General features: G+C 60.9%; 2 protein-coding genes across 3 annotated transcripts in view; both read left to right on the forward strand.

The window, feature by feature from the left end:
• ZC3H18 (zinc finger CCCH-type containing 18) overlaps positions 1 to 11,549 on the forward strand; it is a 60,596-nt gene extending 49,047 nt beyond the window's left edge. For both annotated transcript variants that reach the window (XM_046682789.1, XM_046682790.1), the window contains 9 exons: positions 636 to 761; positions 3,951 to 4,055; positions 5,596 to 5,739; positions 6,202 to 6,261; positions 7,404 to 7,564; positions 7,737 to 7,936; positions 8,601 to 8,697; positions 9,723 to 9,819; positions 10,665 to 11,549. In XM_046682789.1, the coding sequence (XP_046538745.1) occupies positions 636 to 761; positions 3,951 to 4,055; positions 5,596 to 5,739; positions 6,202 to 6,261; positions 7,404 to 7,564; positions 7,737 to 7,936; positions 8,601 to 8,697; positions 9,723 to 9,819; positions 10,665 to 10,872 (1,198 nt within the window). In that variant the 3' untranslated portion in view covers positions 10,873 to 11,549. The remainder of the gene's footprint in view (positions 1 to 635; positions 762 to 3,950; positions 4,056 to 5,595; positions 5,740 to 6,201; positions 6,262 to 7,403; positions 7,565 to 7,736; positions 7,937 to 8,600; positions 8,698 to 9,722; positions 9,820 to 10,664) is intronic.
• A 5,658-nt stretch (positions 11,550 to 17,207) lies between these two features.
• On the forward strand, positions 17,208 to 18,461 carry IL17C (interleukin 17C). The gene is made up of 2 exons (XM_046682061.1): positions 17,208 to 17,596; positions 18,200 to 18,461. The coding sequence occupies exons 1-2, from the start codon at positions 17,208 to 17,210 to the stop codon at positions 18,459 to 18,461; spliced, it is 651 nt and encodes a 216-aa protein (XP_046538017.1).
• Positions 18,462 to 18,667: the final 206 nt, after the last annotated feature.

Below are 18,667 nucleotides of genomic sequence, written 5' to 3' on the forward strand. Positions count from 1 at the left end.
GGGTCAGCCAGGACACGGGTGGCCCAGAATGGAGCACAGACCTGGCCTGGGAGGCAGGGAGGAGCAGCGCTGCCCTAAGTCGCTCTGGGAGGGACGCTGTGAGGCCGAAGAGCAGAAGAAGGGCTTGAGCCCCATCATCTGCTCTGTCTGTCCCCTTCTCCTGTGATTTTGGCTAGCAGCTCAGAAACATGTGTGCATGCTGGGCCTGAACGGCCGAGTGAGGATGGCGGGTGAGAGCTGAGTCTCCTCGCCAGAGACAGGAGTACAGATGGGAAAGGGGCACCGGGAGGAGTCTGGGGTGTTAGAGGGGCCCGGAAGGGTCAGTTTGGGCTCAGGGTTCACTGCATGCACGGGTGGACAGATAGAGAGGTACACACACGGGTCAAACATGCTTACCTACACACGTGGCGCACATGTCCTGGCTCTGTCCACCAAGGGCCCAGGAGCTGTCGCTCCGCAAAAATGAGCACACCAGCTGTCAGTTTCTAAACACCGTTCCCACCAGAAGGGGGACTGGATGGCAGTGTCTCCACACAGGTGTCAGGGGGTGTGCATGCACGTGTAGCCGTCATCCAGCACAGTGGGCAGGCGGCCGGAGGAAGACTCAGCCCCCGCCCCTTCCTCGAATTGTGCAGGTCATCATCACGGTCGTCGTCCTACTCTGGCTCTGGCTCGTCCCGCTCCCGGTCCAGGTCCTCGTCCTACAGCTCCTACTCCAGCCGGTCTTCCAGACACAGCTCATTCTCAGGCAGCCGGTCCAGGTACGTCCCCGCGGCCCAGCAGCTGCAGTGGATGTGGGCACCTCTGGGTGCGACCCACAGCGTCTAGAGGTGCCTGGGTGGTGACAGGTCTCTGTCCTGACGTGTTTGTCCAGGGACTCAGTTTTCAGAACAGAGTCGCTAGGTTGTTTGTCCCGTGGTCGATTCTGAAATGGAGCACGCAGCAAGATGCCAGATAAACTGCAGGTGCTGGGAGTTCTGAACACAGCGCACGTCAGTCGGTGGTTCAGAAGCAGCACCAACGCTGGCCTGTTTTGGGGGTTTGCTAAAGTGAGAAATAAGGCAGCTATGGGGTCAGCGCCAGCCCCAGCCACACCATGTGTAGCTGCACTGTCCACTGGAGGCGGCCAGCCACATGTTGCAGTTCACTTTCCAGTACAGTGAAAATTCTGAAGTGTGCGTGAGCCCCATTTGGGTGTTCACATGTAGAACATTTCCATCTTCACGTGGAGTTCTCGACTGTTCTAGGAGGATCAAACAAGTTGTGTGTTTTCCCAGTTGAAAAGAAAGAGGCAGACTCTGTCTGGAGTTGTAGAGGATTCTTGGTTGTTGTTGGTGGGAACAGTCTTTGGTTCCGTGATTAACAGGAAAGTGCGCTCTGTCTTTGGTTCTTGAGCTTCCCAGCGGTCACGTTGCCATGTGCCCACCTGTGCACAGACCCGATGTCATCGCGCCCCCTGTCCAGCCCTGGAGAAACCACTGGCTGGCTTAGTCCCTTTCTGTCTCGTTCTGCCAGCCTGAGTGAGATGCCCCTGTGGGGACCCCACCCGGCTCCCCTTCCTCTCCCTTGGCCCCGTTCAGGGTTTAGTTGGGAGAGGAGAATCCTAGCCTGGAGGGAGGCTGCTGTCCTGTAGCTTCCTCCTTGACAACGCAGACGCTCACCAAGCTCTCAGTCCTGTCTGCGCCCTCTCCGAGCTCCACTGTCACTTCGCTCTGTCCCCTCACGCAGCACAGCTCTCCCTGAACGCCACGGGAGTAGCTGTGGGGGCTCTCATCCCAGTGAGTGAACAGAACCCCACGCAGACCCCCCACACACACTTCTTTGGGAGGCCTGTCAGCAGATGTGCCAGCTTGCGGTGGGCTGTTGTCCCCAGTGTGCCCCTTGCTGGCAGTCATCTTAGGTTGCAGAGAGGACCAGAACAGCATGAAGAGACCACCGAAGTCACTAGATCTGATGTTCAAGTTGACATTTTTAGTGGGGCAAAGAACAAACGGAGTAGATTACACGTGGGGCCTGTTTTCTGTGAATGTTGGATCTTGTGCAGAGTGACAGCTGTGGGAAAGAAAAGCACACTTCTTTCTAAGGATGTCTAGAGGGTCAGCTGTGGGCACCGGGCCTCACACCCTTCCTGCCAGGAGTATAAGCAGCACCCAAGGGCAGCAGAGGAAGGCCGCCAGTCGTGGGGCAGTCAGGGTTGCTGCATGTAGGAGGCGAGGTAGAAGGCAGAAAGGACGCTGATCAGAGCATCAACGATAAGAGAAACCATGTGTGGCTTCATTTCAGAAACAAGACTGATGAGCCGTAGGGAAGAACCCTGAGCCACGCTGAGACATTTGGAGGTTTAGGGAGTCATAGTCGGGGTGAGGAGTCACCTCCAGTCTGTCCTCCATGTGGGCAGTTGGTGACACTAGGCGAGATTGGGAAAAAGGCCTGTGGCGTTGTCTGAGGTCAGGGCTGGGGGCAGCTGTGAGGACGCCCAAGGTTTCAATGGTGGGAGAAAGAACCGCCAGCTCGGTTTCACGGGTGGCCAGGCCTTCACACTGAGTGAAGCACGGGGCTAGCCTCTGGGGCCAGTAGGAGGAATTCGGCAGGAACCTGGCTGCCCTTCCCTGCGGGTGTACCCCAAGGAGGGAGCTCGACTTCCTCGTCACCCAGCTCTGAGAAGCTCCACTCGGGACCCAGCCCTGTGTCCCAAACTGTCCCTCATCAGCTGCAGAGTAGCCTCCCAATTGGATCCTAAGCTTCTTAGCCATTTCCACAAGATGGAGCACTCTCTTCACTGCTCACCTCCCCTCCGGGCCCCGCTGACTGCCAACCAGGACCGTTCCTGTGTCCGCTCACTCAGCAGAGCTCTCCCCTGGCCCATGCCGCGGCTGCCCCTGGGTGCATGTATGTGGCCACTGCGGACAGTGACAGGAGTGCTGCCCTGCCTGCTCCCCGCATGGGGGCACTGACTCTGCAGCAGCCCCTTCTGAGGAACGGGCACAGGGAGGGAGTGACCCCGAGGAGGACGTCTTGGCGGGGACACCATGCTGCACTGTCTTACAGAAGCTTCCTGGAAGTCAGCTTGGGCATTCTTCCCCATCTGCTGCCGCGGCGGCCCCTGCCAAGTAAAGGGGTCTGAGGACAGGAGAGGAGACAGGCGTCTCTCCTGTGCGGCTCTGTCTTTGAACATCGCAGCCGGTGTGACTGCGGGAGTCTGCTGTTACTTTAGCTGTAGTGGTAGTTTTGCTGAAAATGTTGAAAATCTTATATGACAGATTCTAAGTAGGGGAAAAACCGGCCAACCCATGAGCCTTTCGAAGGCTTACCTCCTGTGTGATGTCATCGTGAATCCCGGTACAGAGGAGTCAGCAGCCTGGCCAGGCCGTGCCTCCTGGAACCCCTCCCAGCCCAACGGCCCTTTCCCAGCACTCTTTATCCATCCTGCTGACACCTGAAACTTGTGTCGAAATGGAGCTCGTCACAGTTTCCTTCAGCTGGAACACTCCCCGGGCCAGCCCCTACCTCTTAGCGCTGTCACGTCTGTTCACAGGCCTGCCTTGTCGTGCTCAGAGCCACCCTCAGCCCCTGCTTCAGGTCCCCACTCAGCCCCGAGCAAATCTGCCCAGTTCCCCAGCTTGGTCCTCGGTCCCTTGGTCTTGCCATGGCCAGGTCAGGCTGTGTCCTCTTGTAGGAGTTTCATAGGAGCATGGAGAGCAGAGCCTGTGCCTTTTCCATCTTGCCTTGGGCCCCACGGCCTCCAGGAGGACCACCAGCACTCTCCTTTCTCCTCTGATGGTGTACTTCAGGGAATGACCAAGGACTGCCTGAAATCCATTTTAAATCTGAGGCAAATCAGTAGAAACTCGTGGTGGCCTCTCTGTGCATCTGGGGCGGTGTCCCCAGTGTTCCTAGGCGCAGACCAGGCCGCATGATGTTCCCTCCTCATGCCTCTGTTTCCTCCCTAGGTCCCGGTCCTTTTCCTCGTCCCCATCCCCATCCCCGACGCCTTCCCCACACAGACCTTCCATCAGAACCAAGGGGGAGCCAGCCCCGCCTCCCGGGAAAGCAGGGTAAGTGCTCGTTGTCAGCCTCTCAGGAAGCTGGCACCCTCCAGCCTTCTCCCTCCCTCTCATGTCTCGTCTGGGGAGAAGCCCAGTGGGAACTGCACACGGGACCCTTGGAAGGTGTGCAAAGGCCACAGGGCACAGACCTGGCCTCACTGCCCGCTGTGGACCTCAGGGCCACATGGTGACAGCTGTGCTCCTAGGAGCAAGTGGAGGGCCCGCAGGCAGGTCGGAGGTAGTTTCCCACCATGCTCCCCCCGGAGCTGTGTCTTGCCCACAAAAGGAGCAGCCCTGCCAGACTCCCTCTCGTCCTGCACCTTTTTTCCTGCTCCTGGAACCGGTCATATTGATCCTTCTCAACAGATGCGACTAACGTGAGAAGTTAGAAACATTTAGAACTTATTATGTGAACGTCATGACACCTAGCATGCAAGGCCTTGTGTCGCAGCCCCAGAGTGAAGGTGGCCTCCCCTCCTGCAGCTTCCTGGGCACTTCAGGGCACTCGGAGGTCAAGGTGGCCCTGATACCGGAGGGCCGAAGCAGCCCACGTCTGCGCAGACTGGCCTGGCTCCTGTTCCTGCCACACCGCCGGTCCTGCTTTCGGACTCGTTCTCACGTTGGTTAACTGGTTAGCAGGAAGTAGCCCGGCACCTCCTGCGTGGCAGGCAGTGAAAAGCTCTACACGGCAGGGTTTTTCGTCCTGAATGGAATCTGCTAACAGGCCTCAGAAACACTTAGAGAACCCTGAACAGCTCACTGTTAGACAGCAAATGGTGTTGAGGTGTGACATGTCCGATGCCCCACACCATCTCCGTTGTACCGTTCAACGGCCTAACAGACGTGAGAGCCCGCCGTTTGGACCCCTCAGCCTCTGCAGAGGCTGTGCCAGCGCAGACTTCGTACAGATGACGTCACATGGGCATACGCTTCCTTCTTTGCGTCTCTCTCGGCACAGACTCCAGCTGACCCTGATGCTGTGCTGAGCGGCTCGATTCTGCCCACGACTGTTTGCTGCTGCATCCACTTGTTGACAGGGTTTCTCATACAGTGCTGTGCGCCGTGCTCCAGCTGAGCCACGAGTTCAGTGCCATGGAGATAATTTGCACAATACTTTTGCCACGCTAACAGTACTAAGAGAAGCTCTGGGGGCCATTTTCTTCACTGCAGTGTGGTTCCCACACGTGAGCGCACCCAGCACCGTCAGAGGGCCACCTCATGTCTGGGCAGGAGGTCGAGGGCAGCCTAGGTACATGGTCTCCAGCGAGGCTGTGTGGGGGCCACATTCCTGAGGGAGCACGGCACCAGCTCTCAGTTCTTCTGTGGGCTCTTCAGAGGCACCTCCTGTTCCTGCGTTTCAGAGGGAAGCGGGATGGTGCTGGGCAGAGACACTCCAAGACCTCAGAGTGACATGGGATTGACAGGAAATGGCCTCTCGTGTCTGTGCCGACCTCGCGTCCCAACGATGGGACGCCACGCCCTGAGGTTGCCAGCAGGGCCTCCTCTGCTGCCCAGCCACGTCTGACCCTCCCTCCGTCTCCTATCACAGAGAGAAGTTGGTGAAGAAGCCAGCCCCACCTCCAGCCCCACCACAGGCCCCTAAAACCACTGCTCCCGCTCCTGAGCCCGCCAAGCCAGGAGACCCTCGGGAAGCCAGGAGGAGGGAGCGACAGGCCAGGACCCCCCCCCGGAGGTGAGCGTACTGGCTCTCGGGGACCCTCGAGGGGATTTCCACATCTTTGGTGCCAGAGCTGTCAGGGGGGCACTCCCGAGCCAAGCGGCTGAGGCTATGGGACTGTTCTGTCCCTGACTTGTGTGTCTTTGGCAGCCAGGTCACCTCACCAAGCCTCAGTTCCCCCATGAGCATGATGGGAGGTGTGAGCCCGTCCCACTGCTCCACTTGAGGAGAGAAGGCACAGTTGTGAGGGACACGGGCACTCTGGACGTTAGAATCTTCCTTGGACAGAGGCGTTGGTGGGGCGGGGACGCTGATGAGAAGAGCTGCACTTAGAGTAGAGCCCTCCCCTCTTCAAGTCGGTACAGGTCCCCTGCTGAACATCTGTGCCAGACCTGCAGGGAGCCTGGTTCTGAGGAGGGGCTGGGCCTCTGTCTGCTCTGCAGAGACGTGAGTGGGGGCCTTTGTCTTCTGTTGCAGGCGGACCATCAGCGGCAGCGGCAGTGGCAGCAGCTACAGCGGCTCTAGTTCCAGATCCAGGTCATTGTCAGCATCTCTCTGGCTCCATTAGCTTCTGCCTCTGTTCCTTCCTCCCAGTGAGGTCCAGGAAACCCTAGGAAGAGGTCACCTCAAGCATGGCATCCTTCTCCCTCAGGCAGCCTGTGGCCTGCTGCTGGCGAGGGCTGGCTGTCTCCAGTCGGATGAAGAGAACAGACTGATGCTCACATAGTTGGCAGGCCTCCCCAGCAGCTCCAAGCGCAGGCAGCTGCCCGGCTGCAGTCTGTCCCAGGAGCGCCAGGACAGGCTGGGGGAAGCCAGGTGCTTCAGCCCAGCGGGCCCAGGAGAGACTGGCACAGAGGCAACCACCCTGTCCCTGTATGAGGGCTGGGTCCTGCCCTATCCTTGGTGCCCAGGGCAGCCAGGGGACAGCCATTAAAAAAAAATCTGAGAAAAGAATAAGTAGAAAAGAATTTTGCTGTTGTTTAAAAAGATGACAGTATTCAACCAGTCCTTAGATTCCTTAAGTCAAACTTTCTCTTCATTTCCAGCGAGCGGATATTTTACATTTGCCCAAATCTTTCTAAATAGGTTTACAGTCCTAACCTTTAAAAACAAAATTAGACTCTGTTCCTACCACCCCATTCTGGCATCTGATGGCCTTAGGAAGCAGTGGTTGGTGTTTCCTGGAAGTGTAAGAGACTGATGTAGCAGTTTTGTGCCTTTCAAGTCCTTGTGTAGCGTGAGCTGTGACAGAACCGAGGACCTGTGAGCTTGGCGCTGCGTACGAGCTCTCCTGAGCCACGCAGGGTTGGGGCGTCTGCCTGGTGTCTGGCCTTCCTGTGGGCTGAGGCTCTCTCCTCCTGTTGTGCATTGTTAACCAAGACTCTCAGTTCTGTCTCGCCAACTCTGGGGTCACGCTTAGTGTGTGGCCCTGCCCAGCAAACAGCATCGCTGCTCATTGTACAAGGGGGCCCACGACTCAGTGACGTGGGCGTCCCTTCACTGTGTGCACCTTTCATGAACTACCCAGAGCCCCCCTGAAATCTCAGGCTTGGTGGCTACACTTTAAAAGTGGGAATTGGGGAAAGTGGACCTAGAAGCCTGCACCAGTTTCGCGGCCTCCAGCCCTGTCCCATGTTGCAGTCAGGCCTGTGGTCACAGGCATGCTTGTGTGTGCCCAGGTCTCTGAGTGTGAGCAGCGTCTCCTCGGTGTCCAGCGCCACGTCAAGTAGCAGCTCAGTGCACAGTGTGGACTCAGACGACATGTATGCAGACCTGGCCAGCCCCGTGTCCTCAGCCAGCTCGCGGTCCCCCACCCCAGCCCAGACCAAGAAGGAGAAAGGTACAGTGGCTCCAGAGAGGGTGGCCCTTGGTGGAAAGAGGCTGTGTGTGGAGCCCCCAGTGCTGTCTCTGCACACATGGTGCTTGGCTGGGACCTCATCCCTCCTCCAGGTGGCACACGGGAGGCCGTCGTGCCGCAACAGTCACGGTGACTGAGCGTTTCTCATTGGCAGGAAAGTCTAAAAAAGAAGATGGTGTTAAAGAGGAGAAGCGGAAAAGGGATTCGTCTACACAACCGCCCAAATCCTCGAAACCTTCCGCAGGCGGTAAATCCTCCCAGCAGCCCACGACCCCCCAGCAGGCGCCCCCCGGGCAGCCCCAGCAGGGCGCCTTCATGGCCCACAAGGAGATCAAGTTGACACTGTTGAACAAGGTGAGGCCGCGGGCGCTGCTGGTGGGAGCCCCGGGGAACGCAGCGCCTCAGGGTCGTCCTGCTGCCGGAAGCCACTTTCCTCCTGAGATTGAGACCAAGTGGGGACCAGCAAGTGGCCTTTGTGCCTTCGCCCCTGCTTGTCCTCCTGCCCTGGTGGACAGCCTTGTGGGAAGTAGAGGGATGTGTGGGCACGGGGTAGACGAGTCCCCATCGCACGTCCTGGGGGATCAAGTGTCCGGGGCTGTGGGTGCTCTGCCTGTCCCCGAGGACGTGCATCCTCGGCCGTTCTCCATGTGCCTGGGCCCAGCCAGTCCACAGAGCAGCACTGGGACAGACAGCAGAGCACACTTGCCCTCTGCGAGTTGATGTCCCTAAGGCCCCGTGGGACTGGAGGAGAGGCCAAGTCCACTGGAGCCCCGTCCCCGGCTAGTGGCCCCCACAGGGAGCGCAGCATCTCTCAAGACACCTTCACTACGGAGAGTGAAGGCCCTGAAATCATGGGCCCTGCTTCATTCGGGGGCGTGGGGGAGCCCCAAAGGAGGGACTGTGGGAGCAGAGAGCCGGCGTGGGTATGAGGACCCCCTGCTCCGCCCCTGCGCTGTGCGTGTCCGCCCCGGTGCTGGGCCAGCCCAGCCGTCCTCAGGGTGCTCCTTCGTCGTTTCAGGCGGCTGATAAAGCGAGCAGGAAGCGATACGAGCCTTCCGACAAGGACAGGCAGAGTCCTCCTCCAGCCAAGCGGGCTAACGTGTCCCCAGACCGAGGTGAGCCCCGCCTCCGGAGCTCCAGCCCTCCGCAGGGTCTCCAGGCCACGGGGACTAGGACCCCGTTTGTTCCCAGAAAGTATTGAGTACCCCAAGGAACTTAGCGTGTGGGTTCCATCTGTCAATATTTACGGTATTAGAAGTTAAAACTAACAAAAATTGCTTAATATTTGTTTTCAAATAACACTGTGAACCACTGTGCTTACCACAGACAACGTTCTTATGAAAAATAAGAATGTCTCCCAAACAGAAGTTAGCAGAGCGGCGTTAGCCTTTCTGTCTTGTGAACCTCGTTGATGTCTGGCTGGCAGACGCCGGCCGGGTTCCCGTCACTTGTGATGGCACCAACCCTGGGCGTGCGAGGATGAGAGTGCAGAGGGCAGGCCGTGTCTCACTGTCGCTCTGAGAACAGTGTGACCGCGGGGACCCCATGGTCTAGCAACCGCCCTGCTGGCCCGGGGCAGGCAGAGCGCCTTGCGGCTGCGGTAACAAGCAGTTTGCGCAGCCATCTTCTTAGATCGGGGCAGGCGGGGGTGCAGGGCCCGGGGCCGCCCCCGGCACAGCCACCTGGGCCCAGAGCCTCCGCCTGCCCCAGGGAGCCCGCCACCCGGCAGCAGTGCGGCGCACACGCCCGATTGCTGGGCTCACTTTTACTTTTTAAATTGCCTTGCCTTTTTGTTCCCCATTTGAAGACACTTATGAGTTTCTTCAAAGCAAGGAGAGAGAGTTTTGTTTCCTTTGGATAGTGAGAGTTCCGTGGCCTGTTGGACGCTGACTCAGGAACCTGGAACCCAGATCTGACCTCAGCTGGGGTGGTTTTCCAGTACAGTCCACGCTCCCCTGACCCCCGCTCTGCCCTTGGCCTCCTCCTGTGACTTGGGGCAGCTGCACTGAGCTGCCACGACTCTGTGGAACAGGGTCACTGGTGTCAGTGAGGCCGCCCATCCCTGTCCATGCACGCCAGCCCTTGTGCTGCTGCCCCGTGTGTAACTGGGACCCTGGTCTTATTGGCCCATGTCACCCAGGTTCTCGGGACCGGAAGTCAGGTGGAAGACTCAGCTCCCCAAAGCCAGAGCGGCAGAGAGGACAGAATTCCAAAGCATTGGTGGCCCCACCAGACAGGTGAGTGCCCTGCCTGGGTCCTGGGCACACCACATGGGCTCCTCTGCCACGGGGAGGGCTAGCCGAGCCTCCCTCCCCAGGTGGAGGCCCCGGCCTACAGCACGAGCCGAGGGGCAGGCCCCGAGACAGCAGGAAGGTGGCACTCAGCTTACATCTGGAGGCAGGAGAGTGGCCTGGCCTGCTTCTTCCTCTGCCCCAGCAGCCGGCCCAAGAATTCACAAGGGCCCGTGGCACCCGGCTCATGGGCTGCGGGCAGGGGCAGGGGGTGTGGGGCGGGAAGTGGTTGCAGCTCTTTCCTGTCGGGCATAGGAAGTAGCTTAGGTTTCCTTTTCCCAGGAAGTGGGCTCCAAGTCCCTGTGCACCTACGCTGTGTAGCTGGGGGTCAAGGGGAGGGTGGGTACAGGACTGGGTTAGCTGTGCCATGCGCCACACACACCCCTGCCCTCGGCCCACAGTGCTGCTTCAAGCTGGGGTTCGGCCTAGGGGAACCTCACGCCCTTGGGGCTCCTCCTGAGTCCACAGTGACAGTCTGCCTTACTGCCAAGCGAGGGCGCATCCGAGGCCCAGAGCAGGAGGAACAGGTTAGCACATCACCAGGCGAGCCCCAGACACTGGGCCCCCTTCACCCTCCAGTCTCTGCTCCACGAACTGGGGGAGCAGGGGGCAGTGGGGCCCACACCTGACTGGCCAGGACAGGTGTCCCTCCACGGGAGGGGCTGCCTTCTGCTCGGCAGGCACAGCTTCTGGGGTCCTGGCCCCCAGCTAGGCCTGCCACGCCTGGCAGGAGGATCATGGCAAAGAGGGGAGGGGCCCTGCAACCCCCTGACGACCTCCTGCCCCTGCAGGAAGCGCCAGTTGTCACCGCAGTCCAAGAGCTCCAGCAAGGTCACCAGTGTGCCCGGCAAAGCCTCAGACGCTGGCGCCACCACTGCCACCGGCACCAAGTCAGGGAAGGCCAGCACGCTCTCACGGCGGGAGGAGCTCCTGAAGCAGCTCAAAGCCGTGGAGGATGCCATCGCGCGCAAGCGGGCCAAAATTCCCGGGAAGGTGTAGGCCAGCCGCTCCCGCGAGGGGAGAGACTCAGCTGTTTTTATAATAGGGTAAGCACAGCCATTTTGGATTTTGCAGTTAATGTCTTATCTTGGCTGTGAGTCTTTTTAAAAATTAAAAAAGAAAAAAAAGTTCCTCAGCTGGAAAAGAAGCCACACACACACAATGAAGATGACGCTGAATCCCAGCCTTCTCCCGACCAGACCGACAGTCCCTCCCAGAGCAGGAGTCCCGCCGGACAGGTGGACAGGCAGACAGGCCGGCCGCACGGCGAGGGCACGGCACCAATTCCACGTCACTTCTCAGGCCCTGACGCCCCGTCTGGCCTGCCGCTCCTCCTCCTCCTTCTCCTTTTCCTCCCTCTGCTGTGTCGTGTTCACACCACGCCACCCTCCTCGCTGTCGACAGGAACGGACTGGAACACCGAGTGCTTCTGAGCGGCCTCTTCCTGGCCCCACCGGGCTCCGGCTCAGAAAATATATATATTCTTGACTGAAGTCTGATTGGGAAATACTTCCTGTCTTTTATTTTAAGCATCAAATTGTTTTAGTTGATTTAAAAAGGAAAAAAAATACAGAAAAAGACCAAAAAAAAAAAGGCCAAGGGTATTGTTGGGCGTCTGTCTAATGTGGAGGGTCTTTTTTTGAGGGGTCTCCTAAAATAAAATATTTTGATAAGCAGCTGTGTTGCCCCAGTGGTGCTATCTGCATGTGCCTGTCGGGCCTTGAGGGGCCCTGACTGAGGGAGGCTGAGAACGCAGGGTCCCACTGGGAGGCCCCTGAGAGTCGCTTGGTTCCGCCAGCACATGGCTCTGCCCTCCGGCCCCAGCCCCTGGAGCCCCACGCCTCGTCTCGCTCCGTGTGGCACTGGCCTGGCAGGGATGCATGGGTTCTGGAGTCCTCCCACGGGAGCCGGGGTGCCTTCCCTGCAGTGGGCCCTGGGCTGGAGAGGGCAGCAAGGACACTCCTCGGGCCAGGCCGACCCCAGCCCGACAGCCAGTTCCCCAGTGCCTTAAAGGTACCCTCCAGTCCCCACGCAGATAGGCCGCTGTGAGAGGTCCGGGCCCGGGGCCACTGTCATCTCACTGCAGAGCAGAAATGGGCCGTCAGCCGTTGGAGCGGGGCCCCGCACGCCCGCTACAGCCCTTGCTCTCCGCTGGGAGACCCGGGGCTGGCTTGCGCCTTCCATGAGATTGAACTCGCAGCACAGTGCCCATCAGCCGCCAGCCCCCTCACGCCTGCACCTCCGCTCTCAGATCACTGTGCAGCGAGTTCCACGAGCACTCGCAGGCCAATGCCCCCAGCCCACGCCGGCACCCCCGCTCTGGTTCTGGGCGGCCCTGCAGGGCCCAGTGGCAGGAGCAGCAGGCTGCACTCTCGCTGAGCAGTGACCTGCCAAGCTGCGTCCAGCTTCCTGGGTGCGTGCCGGGCGCTCTGCCCCGAGGCCACGTGGCAATTACGACGTGGGCCGGGAGAGATGGGAGGGAGTGCCTGCCGCCGCAGGACGGGCCTGGGCCTCCTGCATGGACTGATTTCCATTTGACGTCCGCCTCCTCCCACGGCACAGGACACGCAATACATCTCTCGTCACCGTGGCCTCAATCGTGTGTCTCAGCAATTTTTGAAGGCATATCTGACTTGCCAGCAGGTCAAAGCCAGGTGCACAGAGAACTCCCAGTGTCCAGGTGGGTGGCCTTTGAGGATAAATGGAGCCAGAATCCAGGACACTTGGGTACTAGCCTGTCCCTTTGCACTCTGTGCCCCCAAGCCACTGGGCCCACAAGCCAGCCATGCAGTGACTGCCCCTCTAAAGCTGGAGCCCCCAGGTGAGCCCACTGCACAGGTCTCTGCTCTGAGCCCTCCTTGCCGGCCTGACGGGTCCCTTCCTATCCCAAGCAGCTGACCCCAGCCTGGCCTCTGACACCGGGGCTGGAGCCACCGCCCTGGGTCCCCTCCATCCCAGCCGGGTTTAAGCTAGCTGCTTTCCCTTTGCCATCTGGGGTCGCGGCGCCTGGGCTGGGCTGGGGCAGGTGCCTGTCCTGAGAGGTGAGGGCCACACCCCAAGCCAACTCTGCCCCCTCCCCAGCCTGGTGGCCTTTGGGAAGAGGAAAGTGTCTTATGCGTCATGGCCCTCCGGGGAGCCCGAGGGCTGAGGGCTGAGGTCCTGATGGGGTGACCATGCCCAGAGTGGGCGTGGCAGCCAGGGCCTCCACTGGGGCTCTGCCTATAGGCTGCTCCTGCCCGTCCACAGCCAGAGCGCCTGCTGCGCTGCGGACCCCCACCCCACCCCCAGACTGCCCCTTCCCTTCCCACACAGGCTCCTTCCAGCTCCAGCTGTGCTCAAGCCTGCAGCCACCTGCCCCGCTCCTGATCCCCCTCTCTCTCGAACGGATGGAAATAAAAGGGAAAGGGTTTGTTTTTTTGGCTTAAATTTTCCCAACTCAAATGTGGAATCTAACCTCCAGCGGCAAGAAGGAATACATGACACCCTGCCCCGCCCGGCCCAGCACCGCTGTCATCTACTTCCTGCGCTGGGACCTGACCCCCCGAGGCCTGGGCCTCCACCTGCCCAGCTGCCCCCAGCGCCGGCTCCACCAGCACAGTAGCCCCTGCTGGCCGGTGAGCCCCACCCACGGACAGTGCTTGGCCTTGCTTGGCAGGAGGGCTCGCGAGCTCAGGCTGAAGGAGACGCAGGCCCTGGCCTAGGCCCCAGGCAAGCAAGCAGGGACCCTGCCCTGGCAGCGCCCTAGAAGGGTCATGGACAAGGGTGAGGTGAGAGGTCGTTCCTGATGGTGCAGAGTGCTGTGAGCACAGGACACCCGGCAGTGTCATCGACTGACCATGGGCAGGGCTGCCGGGGCCCAGGGGTCGGGAAGCCATGCCCACGGGAAGGGGGAGATGGTATTGTCGTCCCCGCTTCACAGATGAGGGGGCTAAGTCCTGCCACCGAGCCTCCCTCGAGGATGGGGAGAACTAGCCTCGAGCCTGAAGAGCCTGGAGCCAACCCCTCCTGCAGGCCGCCTCCCAGAGCCAGGTCCCCTTGGGCTGCTTCTGTCCGGCCACAGCTGCAAGGGCTCTGAGCCACAGGCTGGGCCACACCAGAGGTGCCCAGAGAGACTGGCCCTGGTGCGTCTGTTCCTTTGTCCCCAAGCTTCTGCCTTCCTGCCTTGGCCTCTGCCTTTTCTCTCTTGCCTGCCTTCCATCTGCCTGTCTCTGCGTTTGTGGAGTCTCCTTGGCTCTCCGCCTGTGCCCTCTGTCCATCTCCCCCTCCCGCATCCCCTCCTCTCCTCCTGCATCTCCATCTCCTCTCCTTGCACCTCCATCTCTCAGGGCCAGGACTTAGGGTGTGGTCAGCCAGGCCTGGGACGGGGGTCTTCTGGGACACTGCCTCCAGGATGCCCTCCGGCCTTCCTCTGGTGGCTCCTTTCCAGTCTTGCCCAATCCGGGACTTCTGTGCTTGCCTCAGCCGCCGCAGGAATGAGGCACCGCCCAGCCCCCGCCCTGCGTCCTTCCGGCCTCCCGACCCCAGCCCCCGGGCCCCTCGGGCAGTCCTCCCAGGCCCGCGGGACAGCACCCCGCGCCCGGGGAAGAGTGGGCGCACAGCCTGGGGCCAGGCCCCACCCGCGGCTATTGAGAACGGACACGGAGAATGCCGAAGGTCACCCCGCGGGGCACCGGCCAGGCTGCGCTGGACCTGCATCCGCCACTCTCGTGGGTGGGGACGCCGCAGCAGCCCCTGCAGGCGACACATTCACGGCCTTTTCATTCCTACGTGAGCCTGCGTGCACGGACTCCCGGCCCAAAGGAGGGTGAGGCCGCGCACCTCCCTCCTCCTGCCTCCGGGCACCTCCCTCCCCTCCCTGCCAGACTGACCTCCAAATGGCCCCGCGAGTGGGTGGCACTGTCACCCCGCTTTACCCGCGGAGGAATCCGGGCTCATCCCTCTTCCCTGCGTTCTGCGACACTCATGGAGCCCCTTGGCGCCGGGCGCAGCTCTGTGCTGGGGACACACAGGTCCGCTGCAGGTGCGGTCCCGCCCCTGAGGGGCTCACCTGCTTCGTTGGGGGAGACAGGAGGGACTGGAGTTTTTCTGAGCTCCCCGCGCCCCTACAGGGAGGCCGGGCTCAGCTCAGCCTAGGGAGGGTCTTTTCTCCATCGCCCCAGCGGAGGGTGTCGGGGCTCAAGTTTGTCCAGATCTGTTGAAGCCCCAGCCCCAGCGCCTGTGAAGAGCGTGCCCCTCTCTGGGAAGAGGGTCTGAGCAGATGTGATTAAGGGGAAGCTCTTGAGATGAGGGCATCCTGGAGGAGGCGCAATGGTGAATGGCCTCAGAAGACAGAAAAGGAGGGACAGGCACAGGGAGAGGCCACGTGAACATGGAGGCAGAGGTTGGGGTGACGGGTCTACCAGCCAAGGAACCTCAAGGATCACCAACAGCCACCAGAAGCCAGGAGGGAGGCAGGAAGGATCCTCCCTCAGAGAGCCCAGAAGGGACCAACCCTGCTGACACTGATTTTTGACTTCCGGCTTCCAGAACTGGGAGACAATAAATTTCTCTTGTTGTAAGCCCCCTGGTTTGTTATGGCAACCCTAGCAAGTCAATACAGGGGGTGAGCTCCCCATTGCAGGAGGTATGCAAGCAGAAGATGGATGGCCATGGGCAGGGCCATTGTAGGGAGGAACAGCCCTGGGGACTGCATGCATCTATCCACATCTAATGGGAAGAAGTAGAGAAAACGGTCATGACACAGCACCTGCTGCCGCGGCATTTCCTCCAGGCCACCTCTGGGCAGGCTCTCCTTCCATCCTCACCTGCTCCCAGGAGAGCAGCGAAGCCCCCTTCCAGGTGCAGACACTGGGGCCCAGAGTCACACGCTGCTGAGTGGAGCTGGGAGACCAGGCGTCGCTGCCTCCTCCGGCCCCTTCTCTTGGGGGTCTTCATGTCCCTTGAGTTTGCAGCTTCAAATGCAGAGAATGGCGCCTTAATGGTGTCCGTCCTGGCACCTGCCAGCGGGTGAAGAAAGACTGGAAGGCACCTTGACCACCCTCCCTCCCCAGACTCTCCTCAGCTGGGCATTTCAGGCTCTGACTTGAGAGGGCCAGGGCAGATGCCCTCGGGAAGGGTCTGGGAATGTGGCCAGGCCCCCGGGGGACCCCAGCAGGCCCTCCCCAGGACAGCGTCCAAACCCTAGACATTCGAAACTTTGCAAGACCTGGCCCCCAACTGTCTCCTTTTCGGAACAACAATGGTGCCGCCAGCACCCCCACCAGCCAGCAGCTCTGGGGTGGGGGGGCAGGCTGGGGGCTCCTGCGCCTCCTTAAATAAAGCTCCTTAGGATGCACCACACTTTAAAGTTCCCGAGGCATCCTCACCCCCTCCCTCTCAGACTTTTTAGCTTGAGCTTCTGTTGAACAAAGCCACCAAGCCCAGCACAGAAACCCGAAGCCACTCGCCGGCAGCCGCCGAGTCTCTCCCGGAACCTGCCCCACCTGGGCAGGAGGGCGCGCTGTGCTCCACTTGATCTGGATCATCTCAGGTGAAACATGGGACCAACCACACATCCACCAACAGAGGACAGGAGAATCAACCCCAGAGAAGTGCCACACAGCACATGACATGAGCAAGCCCACACCCCAGCTACCCGGGCCACCAGGTCCAGACAGCAAAAACCTAAAAAAGCAAGTCGCAGAAGGATCCTCAGGACGAGACCCTTTTATAGAAGGTTCGCGAATGTCACACAGGCAGGACCTGGTCACGGCTCCCTTTGCAGGGGCTCAGCCTGGGATAAGGTCCCTCTGGTGATGGGGGGAGGGTAACGGGGAGGGTTGGGGTGGGGTGGGCATGGCCTGCCCTGGGCTGCGAAGGAGGGGACAGTCAGAACCGCCGGGCGGGAAGGAGGAAGCACAGCCGGGCACTTCCCCAGGAGGAAGCGCTGCCCGGATTTTCCCCAGGTGTGGCCAGAGGTATAAAGGGCGCCATGAGCCAGCCGCCACCAGGTCCGCCACCAGGTCTGCCACCAGGTGCGCCCCAGGACCGCTGCCAGGTGTGCCAGCCGCTCCGAGCCCAGCCGCTGCGATGGTGAGCCGCTGTCTCTCCCCAGCCCCCACCTGGATGGTGCCGCCTGGACCTGAAGCGGTGGCGGTTCGCTGACCCCTAAGCTGAGGATGTCGGGATGGGGTCAAGGAAGCCCCTCAAATCTAGGGGCAGGAAGCATCCAGGACCCAGGAGCCTGGTGCACTGAGGAGCTAGAGCTGAGAGGCTAACCTCTTGGAGCCTCAGTTTCCCCAACTGTAGAGAGAGGGCTGTACCCCCTCTTTCCACAGGGAACAGGGCAAGCTGGGATGGCAGTGAAGTACCCCTTCCCCGGGTGCCCCCTGACCACCCACCGCCTATTCCAGCAGATCCTCCCTGGCCTCCTGCTTCTGCTCTGGCTGCCCACTAGCATGGCCCGCCACGGTCCCCCACTCTGGGGCAGCCTCCACACCCATGGGACTCCGCGCTGCTACTCGCCTGAAGAGCTGCCCCCGGGCCAGGTCCCCCCACACCTGCTGGCTCGAGCTGCCAAGTGGGAGCAGGCTTTGCCAGTAGCCCTGGTGTCCAGCCTGGAGGCAACAGGTCGCAAGAGGCGGCAGGAGGGGCCTCTGGCTGAGACACAGTGCCCGGTGCTAGGGCCTGAGGAAATACTGGAAGCTGACATCCACCAGCGCTCCATCTCGCCCTGGAGATATCGGTGAGGGCCGTGGGGCTCGCTGGGCACCGGGGTTCCCGCTGTGTGACATTGAGCCGTTCCCTCCCCTCTCTGGGCACTGGCTTCCTGCAGACTCTCTGTGCCTCAGTGTTTTGACCCATGAAATGAGATAATCGTCCTGACCTCCAGCCAGCCAGCCCCACAGACCCGGGGGGGCAGGGCTCCATCAGATGAGCTCCTGCTTCCACTGATGTCTCCGAGGCCTCAGCCCAGACCTCGGCTACCAGGGTCCCCTAGGAACATCCTGGGGCCCCCACTCGAGCCCCTGCAGGGGTTGGGCTGGATCCACTGGGGAGGTAGGGAGGGGGCTCCTGTGCTCTGGGAGGGCATTGGTGGACGTGGGCAATCATCACTTATTGAGCACCAACTGCATGCAAGGTGCGTGCCACGTCAGCCTCGGAGCCCTACCCCCTCCCTGCAGCCTGACCCCCTTGGCTGTCTCAGGGGAGCATCCCTGAGCTCGCAGGCAGCCCGGGCTGCTGGCGGGAAGGGATGTGCCCCGACTGCACAGGCCCCCTGTCCGCCCACCGCCCACTGGCTGAGGCCCTCTGAGGGCCGGGACACTCACCCTCTCTGTCCCCGCAGCGTGGACACGGACGAGAGCCGCTACCCGCAGAAGCTGGCCTTCGCAGAGTGCCTGTGCAAGGGCTGCATCAGCACCAGGACAGGCCGCGAGACTGCCGCGCTCAACTCCGTGCCGCTGCACCAGAGCCTGCTCGTGCTGCGCCGCCGGCCCTGCGCCCCGGACGCCACGGGCGTGCCCGTGCCCGGCGCCTTCACCTTCCACGTGGAGTTCATCCGCGTGCCCGTCGGCTGCACCTGCGTCCTGCCTAGGACGGCGCGGTGACCGCCGGGCTCAGCCGTCCCCACCGTGCTGTGGGGCAGGATCGCCTCCCGCACTGGACTGTCGGGGTCTCTCAGAGGCCCCCTCTATTTATATGTATTTATTGGTTATTTATGTGCCCCGGCGCGCCCCAGCTCTGCTGCCCGTGGGGTCCCTGGACAGGCACTGAGGCTCCAGGCCTCTGGTTTGAGGAAATACCGGCGGAGACC

The sequence above is a fragment of the Equus quagga genome, chromosome 13 (genome assembly GCF_021613505.1).
Source record: "Equus quagga isolate Etosha38 chromosome 13, UCLA_HA_Equagga_1.0, whole genome shotgun sequence".
NCBI lineage: Eukaryota > Metazoa > Chordata > Mammalia > Perissodactyla > Equidae > Equus > Equus quagga.

Bases quoted from the DNA above. Each gene is read 5' to 3' on its own strand.
- IL17C (XM_046682061.1), top strand. From the start codon at position 17,208: ATGGCAGTGAAGTACCCCTTCCCCGGGTGCCCCCTGACCACCCACCGC. The intron at 17,597-18,199 runs GTGAGGGCCGTG...CTGTCCCCGCAG, and splicing joins ATCTCGCCCTGGAGATATCG to CGTGGACACGGACGAGAGCC.